Source organism: Megalobrama amblycephala, linkage group LG5 (genome assembly GCF_018812025.1).
Source record: "Megalobrama amblycephala isolate DHTTF-2021 linkage group LG5, ASM1881202v1, whole genome shotgun sequence".
Classification (NCBI taxonomy): domain Eukaryota; kingdom Metazoa; phylum Chordata; class Actinopteri; order Cypriniformes; family Xenocyprididae; genus Megalobrama; species Megalobrama amblycephala.
The window spans coordinates 5,071,253-5,083,395 of NC_063048.1; the positions used below are offsets into that span (position 1 = coordinate 5,071,253).

At 37.7% G+C, this 12,143-nt stretch overlaps 1 protein-coding gene across 4 annotated transcripts in view; it reads right to left on the reverse strand.

Annotated features, from left to right (window-relative positions):
- The window catches only part of supt3h (SPT3 homolog, SAGA and STAGA complex component), a 146,658-nt gene that overhangs the window by 21,876 nt on the left and 112,639 nt on the right, over positions 1-12,143 (reverse strand). For all 4 annotated transcript variants that reach the window (XR_007184866.1, XM_048190388.1, XM_048190389.1 and 1 more), the window contains 4 exons: positions 6,502-6,577; positions 4,184-4,296; positions 3,761-3,871; positions 2,059-2,226 (listed from right to left, as the gene is read on the reverse strand). Coding sequence is in view for 3 of the 4 variants with exons in the window: in XM_048190388.1 (XP_048046345.1) it covers positions 2,059-2,226; positions 3,761-3,871; positions 4,184-4,296; positions 6,502-6,577 (468 nt within the window). In the remaining variant the exon portion in view is untranslated. The remainder of the gene's footprint in view (positions 1-2,058; positions 2,227-3,760; positions 3,872-4,183; positions 4,297-6,501; positions 6,578-12,143) is intronic.

Consider the following 12,143-nt stretch of genomic DNA (forward strand, 5'->3'; position numbering starts at 1 on the left):
TAATTAATATTAATAAATAGTATACAGTATGTAATACACACACACACACACACACACTATACATTGATTTATTAACAATTTATTACTAATATTATAAAAGGTCAAATATACACTGCCCGGAGAAAAAACAAAAACAAAAAAAAAAGTCACTCTTTGGATTTTAATAGGCAAATACTTAATGTATAATTGGATCATTATTACAGTGATTATTATGTTTCTAGCATGTTATATGTTTGGCAATGGTTCTTTTAACCCTTAAAGATGGACTGTGTAGCTTTTAATTTCTTAAACAACCATGTAGGAAGACACATCATGGCCATATTCCAGGATGACAATGTCAGGATTCATCAGGCTCAAATTGTGAAAGAATGGTTCAGAGAGCATGAAGAATCATTTTCACACATGAATTGGCACCTCTGAGTCCAGACCTTAAATCCATTTAAAGTCTTTGGGATATGCTGGAGTAGACTTTACAGAGTGCTCACCTCTTGCATTGTCAATACAAGATCTTGACCACAAATTGATGCACCTCTTGATGGAAATAACATCACAACATTTATTTCCATTGAGAGGTGCATCATTTTTTGGTCAAGATCTTGTATTGACAATGCAAGAGGTGAGCACTCTGTAAAGTCTCCTCCAGCACATCCCAAAAACTTACACTGAGGTTAAGGTCAGTGCCAATTCATGTGTGAAAATGATTCTTCATGCTCCCTCCGAACAATTCTTTCACAATTTTAGCCTGATGAATCTTGACATTGTCATCCTGGAATATGGCCATGATACATCTTTATACATGGCTGTTTAAGAAATTAAAAGCTACACACTCCATCTTTTAGGGTTAAAAGAACCGTTGCCAAACATATAACATGCTAGAAAAATAATAATCACTGTAATAATGTTCCATCCATAAACTCTTAAGTATTTGCCTATTAAAATCCAAACAGCGACTTTTTTTTTGGCCGGGCAAAGTATATTATAATAATGATGGTTGAGTCACTCTTATTGTGTCCAGCCCAGTCAGACATTTCAAATAAACAGTCTGCAATTCCATTTAACAACCACTAGTGGTGCGGTAATCACACTTATCTGTAACAAATTAGTAGAAAAATCTGAACATAATAACATAAAATATTGATGATAAAAGAAATGATTAGCAGGTAGGGGTGTAACAGTACACAGAAGTCACATGTACACGCACATCTATTTTGGGGTCATGGTTCAGTAAGATTTCGGTACAATTGGAAAAATGGTCACACTTTAGTTTAGGGTCCAATTCTCACTATTAACTAAATATTAACTATGACTTTTACCTCAATAAACCCCTACTTACTGCTTAGTAAGGTAGTATATAATAATAATTAATACTAGTTCATAGTGAGAATTGGACCCTAAATTAAAGTGTTACCGGGCAAAGGAACAAATCCACAATGCTAGGTTTCTTTTATTTTATTTTGAACAGACAGTAGTGCAAATCACATTTTGTTCCACCTACGGCATTTAGTCCCCTAGTTGGTGCAGTACAGCCTCCTATAGTGTATTAAGCAGAATACACTCTTGCATAGGTCTTTTTTTTTTTTTTGCAAGGCTGATAAAAAACAAAAGGTATTTGGTCACAATCAGCTACAAAACTGAAAAGCATCTCATGTTATAAAAGTACAAAATAAATAGAATAATGAAAAATAAAACTTGTGCATTAGGAGTGTTACAATTTGCTCCATTTAAATTATATTTAAACTTACAAGCCCAACCCTCCTATACTTACTTTTCTGCATTCTCAGTTAAGAGCATGAGCCTTTCAAATTATTCTCCTTTGTCCATGAGCGCAGAAAGACGCATTCACATCTAGTGGACTTTGTTTTCAAGCACTTACATCATTCACATATGCGCTGTTCTTCTGCTCTTTTTTAGCAAACATCGTTGCATTACCGTGACTGACTGTATTCATCGCCAGATTGCATGCACCGAACCATGACGTTCGTATCATATGGTTCGGGGACAAATACATGTACCGTTACACCCCTATTTGCAGGTATTTGTATTTCAATATTTGTATACCTTCTTTCTTTTCCTCTGTTTAACCTTAATGCTGCCATCTTGGTTTGGCCCACCGTTGCCCTGGGCCATGGAATGCATCTTTCCCTGGTGTCCTGCGGTCAGAGGGCCACTGGGAGTGGATGGCGGGGTGTTTTCTGGAGAGTCCGTCTCCTTTTTGGTGCTTGCAGCCTTAAATTAGACCAGAAAAATTACTTACGTGAAAATAAATTCCTGATAAGAGTGACGTTAGACGACTGCAACTGAAGATCACAATGTGCTCAACCTTCTCACACACAACACTTGTTTTAGACAACTCAAAAGTAACAATGACGTAAAAAGGTCACAGCTACAAAACATTTCAACACGACCCTGAAAAACATCACCTGCAGTGTTACGACACGTCTCGGTCCTATCGCTCAAACCACAGGGTCATTCTGTCACTCTCGCCACAAAGGAATACCATCGACCCTCAAGGTTTAGGAGAAAAACAATACTGGAATTCAGGCTAAAAAAAATACCATGTGCGCTTCCAGACCCAGAGTGGCCTTGGCCGAGTCCGAAAAAAGGGAGCGAGAGAGACAGATGAGGTTTTTGTGGTTTCAGTGACAGAGAAGTCCATCCATGGAACAGATCCCTCAGCTCAAAACCACCTTGGACAAACTTGGCGGCCCTACTTGGCGAGAGGTCAAACCCACGGAGCAGGACAGTCTTGTTTGGTTTTCTTTTCCAAAGGACAAGCGCTCAGAGAAAGCTGCTGACACATCCCTACACATACAGTAAGACTTACTCACCAGTAAAGCCACTTAAACTATTCTATAGGATCACCAAACAACAACAACTAACATGATAAAACAGATTTTAATAGTGGATTACAACATATGAATGCATTGGTGAAGAACATCACTTGCATGCGGCTTAAAAAACAAAAAAAAACAAAAAAAAAAACATTACTGCCGCAATAACTGGCTTTCCTCCTGAGCAGAACTGGGAAACAATGACTTCCTGTTATCCTGTCATCATTTACTCACCCAAAATCATTTTCTGTTACAAACAAAATATGTTTTGAAAAATATTCATGGTGGTCTTTACTTTTATTGCACATTTATGGTGCTTTTGCGAATTTTAGCAGCTTGACCGCATCCGTTCCCATTCACTTTCATTGTATTCTGCTAAACATCTCCTTCCCCACCACAAAAGAAAGTTTTTGAAAGGTTTTGAACGTCATGAGGGTGAGTACATTTTCATTTTTGGAGGGAACTGAACTTTTAACAACAGCATATAATTTCCAAATAACATCTACTAACAACAGTGTTATTTTAATATTATTTATATACTATTATATTATTTACAGTAATACTTTGAATTAGCCTTTATTTTTATATTTTCAGTTTTCTTTTTCATTTTATTTAATTTAAGTTTTAATAATTTCATGTATTTTGTCATTATAATTAGTTTTTGCATTTTTTAATATTTATTATTTAGCTTTAATTCGTATTTTATTTTCAGTTTACTTACTAGTACTTCAACTTAAATTTCAGTTATTTCAGTTACTGTAGTTGGCAAAGCAACATCTCTCATATTCATTTAGAACTTTTTTTTTCTTCTAATATTTATATCTTATTTTATTTCAGATTTATTTCAATTAGCAAAAACTATTTTTATAGATTTAGTTAACAATAACAACACTGACTAACAAAGAGTAACTAAAAATGGTCTTGTTTACCTCAGCCGAGGAGTTGCCGTACTGGATGAAAGTTGCTGATATGGCATGTTGAAACGGATCACCTGTTTTGGGAGTCATATCTTGTTTAACCAACAGGGCAAGGTCGACAACCTAAAATATAAAACCATATCAGCTTATGAGTAATGTCACTTGATATGAAGAACAAGATGATGATATTTTTTCCAGGAAACATCATATTAAACAATCAAAGCTCTGGAACGCTTCAAAAGAGGTTATTTTCAGGGGTCTAATTTCATGTTGGCTTTCTTGGTTTATTGCATTGGAAACAGAGATGGAGCGAAAGTAAAGTTCTAATTTAGCAAACGTTAGAGTGATTTCCTGAAATGAGACCGTTTTAGTTTATCTGAGATACAATGTGCTCCTTGCTGGGCTGGGAGAAAAAGCAGTGTGACGGCAGCTCACCTGGGCCACCGTCTCGTAGGCCAGATACGACAGGATCTCCATGGATATGGCATTGGGCTTCACATCCAGACTGCTGCAATCCAGCCACTCGCGGAATTTCGAGGCCTTTTTAGCTAAAAAGAGCAAATCATTTGAGTCACTTTGAGTGAGAACATGATGTACCACTCAAAATTCATTCTAGACTGTATAAAAAAATAAATAAAAAAAAAATGTTAACTTTGACTCTAATGGAGAATTATATGATTTATCTTGTTCCTTCTGGCTAAAGAGAATTTACAGAAGATCCGTTGCCTAAAAAGAAGGTTCAGAATGGCAAACCTACTAGAAAGATTGTAGTATGCAATATGCATACTGTACACAGTAGGAGAGTTTCCTGTATGTATGGAATAATACATATACAGTTTGTCCTAACAGCAACATTTGTAGTACACAATGGCAAGATTAAGTATGAACTAAATACTGAACTACTACAAAATATTTCCAAAATGTGCAGTACAGAACATGAGATACTATATTCATCTATGCAATACACTTGACTTTCCATAAAAAAAATACAAACAATCATCACAAAATCAATGATTTTATCATTGACTCATTTGTTCAGACTCACAAGACATTTTTATAATAAAATTGGAATAAAATACAAAATATTTTTACTCAATTGCTAAATGAAACACTCAATGTGACAATCTAGCTTACTAACATAACTGTTCATAAATGTTAGTCATCTAGCTTACTAACATAAATGTTCAGCACTGCATATCGAACACTTTTTCTGCATACTATTAAAAACAGCAGACAGATTTGCTGTGTACACTGCACAATTTACATAAGAACAATAAGTATTTAATTCCAAACATATCCTATTAAATCAAAACCACTTAAGCCGAGTTCAGACTGCACGATTTTCAAAGTAGTCGGGTCACTGTTCTTTTCACACTGCATGACTATCTTGGCCAGCATTCAGTTGCTGCTGTATTCAAACTGCACGATGGATCGGCGACAGAAGGTTTCACACTGCATGACTTTACAATAGGAAGAATCGCCGACAACTGTGTCTGGCACGCAAACTACGTTTCACAACCAAACACACGCGAGATGTGACAAGGAAACAACGCGCTATCACGCGTGCAGGACCGGAGTTATTATTATTATTAAAAACGGTAGCCCGCAAGAAGCTTGCAATACGAGTTGCCTGTGCGCTGATTTGCAGCGAATATAAGAAAAAGAAAAGAAAAATATGGAGGAGGAAATGGTTGGGGAGACTGTGGATTGTGTGTTCTGCAACGAGAGTTGGAGGTACATAACTTTTCAATGTGCTGCTGTTGCGGATGGTCAAGCAAATGTTTTACCTTTGTTTCTGTTTGATAGAATTGTAATGTTTATGTGAATGAAGCCATGCTTGCTGATATTGTGGTCTATAACTCCTCCCGAACTCCCCGCTGCTCTGTATCTTGCTCTCTCATTGGCTGTCAGTCATTGCCGATGTAGTTTTCAGTCAGAACACTTTTCACACAGCAGGATTTTGAATCGCCGACAGCATGCCAAATATCTCACGGGCGTCGGCGACTCGATTCTCTCAGATCGCGTCTTTGTTCATTCACACTACGTGATTGTCAGTCGCGTGAACGAGCACCGGTTTGCCTTATTTCGGGCATTTGTGCGATTTCTCAAAACCTGTCGGCGAGCCAAAATTGGGGCTAAAATCGTGCAGTCTGAACTCGGCATTAGTCTCTGCCTTGTGATGTGTTTTCAGTCATATTTTGTGTTTACTCAGCATCAGTGTTATGTAACAGGGTTATTCAGGCACATTTACTGTGCTGTTGTCCCAACCTGCAGCTCAGTTCCAGTAAGACATCACAGCTACTGGAGCGGCACAAAGCCAGTGAACATGTTATTAGTGCTGAAATGTGGCCTTCAGAAGCCAGCAGTGGTGTGTTCACAATCCCACAGCTGCGTTCTTACAAGCCCTCGGGCACACAACTGCCAACCGAACGACTCATCAGAAATGATATCTGATGCAGGAGTTGTTCTGAGGAGTGATCTGCTTTACACTGATAGTACAAAACATACCTGATGCGTTCATGGAGCAACGAAACGGTTACATTCATGCAGTAAACCCCAGAGAAAAGCATTCCTGTAGCTCAAACATTAGAACATGGCACTAGCAATGCCAAGGTCATGGGTTCAATCCCCAGGAAATGCATGATAAAATGTGTGCCTTGAATGCAACGTAAATCACTTTGGATTAAATTGTCTTTCAAATGCAAAAATGAAATGAATGGCAAATCATGTACGGTACATGAACAATTACTCACAGAAACTCAGCTGTCGACTTTCACAGAAATCACTGTACTGACTGGAATCCATGTTTCTTGTCATCTTCTCAATTCTCTGTATAAAAAAAATAAAATAAAGGAGAATGTTAACTATTTTCATGTGTCAACATCATAAAACACATGTCAAAAAATGCACGTCTGTGCAAAACGCTCTGCCACTTTGCTAGGATGTTCTGCTATTCTGTTGCTAGGTAGTTTCTTCCTGTCTGTGATATTCTGGTTTCTAGAAAGCTTGGGGTCAGTAAAATTTTGAAAGTGTTTTTGAAAGAAGTCTCTTATACTCACCTAAGCTGAATTTATTTGATCAATAAACAGTAACATTGTGATATATTATTACAATTTAAACAAACTGTTTTCTGTGTGGATACATTTTAAAGTGTATTTTATTCCTGTGATGCAAAGCTGAATTTTCAGCATCATACTTTAGTCTTCAGTGTCACATGATCCTTCAGAAATCATTCTAATATGCTGATTTGCTGCTCAAGAAACATTTCTTATTATTAATGTTGAAAACCATTGTGCTGCATTTCCATTTTTATGGAAATTGTTGGTATTTTCAGAATTATTTGATGAATAGAAAGTTCAAAATGACAGCATTTATTTGAAATATAAACATTATAAATGTCTTTGTCACTGAATAAAAAAAGTTTAAATTTCTTTAAAAGATCAGCTGTCATAATGAGCGTTGAAAGGTGAAGTGTGACGTTTCTAAATTTGCTTGATGTTTTGGATCCCATAATAATCTCTTCAATTAAGATATCGTGGAGCTCCTGCTTGATGCCATGCTTTAAACCACAGTTTTATCAGCTACTCTAAGGATTAAATATCAAGACAGTCATTTTCACTTTATGCTACACAAGATAAAATGGCATAACATAACAAGAGAAGGACGGTCTCTGTAAACTTTAAGAGAGCCATGCGCAGTAATGAACCCTCTTAATAGCAACCCAACAGGTTTCACTTGGATTTACAGCCGAGCGTGTTAAGTTGCAGGTCAGAACCTATAATTAGACATTTCCTCATCCTGGACCAATTTCATACCTTCACATAACAGTCACTTTGAGCTCTCTACCAGGCTGTGTGTCATAAAAAAAGGTTCAAGGTTTATGACCGTTTTTTTTTCTCTCCCCTCATGCCGCAAAGGATCTGTTTTACAGTCTAGAGAGAGACGCGTCTCCGAACTGGTTAGCAGGAAGCATCAAGTTCGAGACTGAGGACAGTCTGACATGATGCTCGGGGCTCCGGGCCCGATGCGAGGCTGCCTGGATCGTGTTCAGGCCACCCAAACCAACCGGAGTCTTTTTATTTAGTTAGCTGGCAGTCATTGGAAATTCCATCTTTGAAAATACATATTAATGATGCTGAGCGCCTGCTCGTTACACAGCGCTGGAACTGTGATTTCTATTAGTGTCGTTAAGAGCCGAGCGGAGGTCTCGTTTTGCAGCTCGGAGGGGGAATTCGCAGCAGCCTCGGTGTCTGGGTCCCGCTCCAAATTGGGCCGCGAGCGATACGAGACTGGAGCCGCTGCACTTTTAAATAACTCTTGTCAACCGGTCGGCCAGAGACCGGAGAAATGTTTTGACTGTGGCTTATTGACTGAAAAGAGCAGCGGGGGGATTCGATGTTTGAATGCTATGTATAGCCGCTGATTAAATCAAAACGTTGACCCACCTGCTAATAGCCAAATTATACCCACAACTGACGCAGTGGCCGTATAGGAGGACGTTGGCAAATATTTGATTTGGCCGCTCGTGACTTTCATTTCATGCCAGTGTGGTCTGGATAAAGGGAATCTCAATTTGTACCACTGCTAGCGATGAGATTTCCATAGGCTGAGGCCCAAGATATATTTTGGATATCTAGTATATTTCAATGCGCGTCACCCGTGCGTCGGTGATTAACAGCCCGAGGCAGGCTATAATTAAATTTGTGGGGCATTTCATTCAGACGCACGGCTAAGTTTAGACGATCAAACAGAAATGAATTTAAAGTGCCTCTGTTTTTGCTCATAAAAACTAAAGCTGCTTGAGAGAGAGTCAGTGATCTCTGTGCAGTCCATATGTGCCGGTTTAAACGAGCTGCGACAGTCACTTTCAGGTTGAAGAGAACTGAATAAGACACCTAATACTACTCACAAATCCCTAAAAGAAAGTACAGAGCAAAACAAATCCACTATCAACTTCCTAAACCTATTAAGGTCAAAATCATTAATAAAACATATTCAGTTCATGTTCGATTGTCCTGCGTAAAGGGCTAGATATTTTTACTAATGCAAAACACATATGCTGGTGCAGTTCATTTTGTAATTTATAGCAACCAAGTGTCTGAGATCAGTTTGTATTCATTTTGGTGTAAATGTGAACGCTCCGAACAATCTCAGACCCTCTCTGTGAACGATTCACCAATATAACATGCACTGATAACGCAAAGTGTTTCAGGTTAACTTTAATTTCCCCATGCATGTAATTTCAAATATTTTTGACAATTACATGTTACCATAGAAAAATGATAATGATAACCTGCAAAGACAATTACAATGTGTATATAGAAAGAAACTTTTTTTTTTATTTTTTATCCAGACCAATGTGGAAATTAAATCAAATATATTTTATATTAAATATATTATTGTACAACAAATGTCAAAATTTAAGAATTATAATTTAAATAATATTGGTAAAATTATTATTATGGCATCGTATGTGGTGAATATGCTATGATATGCTAAAAGTGGCCTTGGTTGAAAAAACAAACAAACAAACAAACAATAAAACAAAGAAATAAATACTGGACCAAATTAATTAAAGCACTTTCAAATTCAGGGGCACTAAATTTATGATACATATGATATTTAATATTTAGTTTATGATGTTTAATATATACAACAATTGTACACAACTGTTTTCAACATTAATAGTAATAATAAATGTTTTTTGAGCAGCCAGTCATCATATTAGAATGATTTCTGAAGGATCATGTGACAGAGAGAGAGAGAGAGAGAGAGAGAGAGAGAGAGAGGGGGGGGGGGGGGGGGGTTGTAATAATAAGTAAACAAACAAACAAACAAACATGGACAAAAAAGAAATCCACTTTCAGAGCCAGGCACATGTGAATTCATGCAAACAAAATGAAATATGAATAAAAAAAAAATCAATTTCACTCAAGATCATTTAAGGTCACGAGTTTGATTTTTTTTTTAAGAGAAAATAACATCAGATATGCTTTTACATTGTTTGCAGACTCAAAAACTTCTAGTTTTTAACTAGTTTACCATTTGCATTACATTCCTTAATCTAGAAGTGGAAAAAAAAAAAACTTCAAAAGTTTTGTGAAAACCCAAGCAAGCAAAAGTGCAAGAGTTTACATAGCCGTTTTCAGCATTTACAATTTCCTAGGGAATTTGCAAAAGACAGATTACCAGTGTCCCAGAATAGCATCCTGCTGTCATCATGGCATTAAGGCAAAACAATGCAGATCCCACACATCATGACAAAAACACTTTTAAGCATTCCCATCTGAATGTGGCCGAGAAAATAACAGATTGTCAAGAGATCTTAGAGGGTCCTTGGGAAGATGGATGATCTGCCTGAGGAAATCCAATCCACACACCACTGACAAAAGAGAAGCCATCGCCGGCTGATCAAGTGTAGGAGCGAGCGGGTGAATTATAACCCTGTCCGACCTGATCGCGGCTGCCCTGGCTGTTCACATGTGCAGTTAGCGGACTGGACATCTGACAGATGTTTGACCCGTAAGCTGCGGCTTTGGAAATCCTATGAAATAATGGCCTGAGTATTTACACAAGTGTTGTAGTTTATTCACAGCATTGAGAAAATCTAGAGAGAGTAAATGGACGTGGCAAATGAGGTCTTTGAAATAGTCTCATTTACTGTAATAAGAGTGCTACTAGTAGTGAAGGACTGATATACTAACCAGGGCAAATGAAGCAGATGATATTTGTTTTTTGTTTTTTAGCTATTTTGGCTTTTTTTTGGGCGCAAACTAACTTCTGTAAAAATCTTGTTTTCAAACACAAGATATTTGATTATTTCCTATTTTTTATTTGGTAACAATTGTATATATTGTATATGTTTTACTGTATGTAAATAAAATTATGATATGATATATCATTGTATGTATATAATTAAATATTATTTTACAAAATAATACACATTTAAAGCTGCAGTAGGGAGTTTTTAGAAAACGTTGACTTAGCCTGAAAATTTGAACAAGCACAACTCACAGGTAACTCCTCCTTGCTCTATGCTGCGCTACAGCCCTCCCTCCACAGCTCCTCCCCCATCACAGTGGAGCCTGCCGTGAACGCGCAGGCTAGTAAGCAAGCAGGGCCACCGATGACGGCGGATAAACAGTTATGGCACATTCACTGGTACGGGCGAAACATCAACAATATGATTTACATTGACTATGGCCTTGCCCATACTTTGACTACAAACTTGGTCCTCAAAACATTACGCATTTTGCAATACATGTAATGTAACTATATGACGTTGCACTATTTCTATAAGTAATAAATAGCTAGTACGATAATATAACGGTAACTAACGTTACAGTATGCAAGTAATTATTCTATTGATATGTAATGCTAAATAAGGTTTGCTAGTACATTATTTCAGCAACATGACAAGCCAGTGAATTAGTAGGTTTCAATAGTTGCTTTGCACAGTGCGTGACATTTTATCTGTATGTTATGCGGCTAGAGTTTTGACACTGAGTCAAAGGACCACCTGAAATCTACAAGAAACCATGCCATACATAATTTGTCAGGCCTGTTTTGAAATTATCCTTAGTTGTGTAGTTCTTAAAAAAATTAAACAAATCAAGCAGGGATACTTACTTGTCAAGCAGAAATGTGGCTAACTCTGGATCGGTTTTTAATCCTTTCAGGACACGTAGCTCCCTCCACCTCGGAAAAGCCGCTCCGATATTTACCATCGTTTTATTTCGGGCTCTATCTAATTCTTTCTTTTTGGCTTTTTTATCATCGTCATCTGTCTTTTTCCATTTACCCGGCACCTAAACTCTGGAACAATCTTCCTAGCATTGTTTGGGAAGCAGACACACTCTGTCAGTTTAAATCTAGACTAAAAACACATCTCTTTAACCTGGCATACACATAACACATTATCAATTTATATTTTCAAATCCGTTAAAGGATTATTAGGCTGCATAAATTAGGTCAGCCGGAACCGGGAACACTTCCTATAACACCAGATGTACTCGTTACATCAGAAAAAGAATGGCATCTACGCTAATATTAGTCTTTCCGTTTATCCCGAGGTTTACCGTAGTCAACCGGATCTGGGCCGTATCCAGCTGAGACCAAGGACCGGTGCCATGACACGACCACAACGCAGCCCTGAAGTATCAGCAGAGATCGAGTCAACTAGATCATCCATTGTGAAGACATCATCAACACGACAGCCAGTGCCACAGTTCCTCAACAGACCGTCCATACCGGCGTGATGAATACGATCCTCAACTGGACACGACCACAACGCAGCCCTGAAGTATCAGCAGAGATCGAGTCAACTGGATCATCCATTGTGAAGGCCTCATCGACACGACAGCCAGTAGCACAGTTCCTCAACAGACCGTCCGTA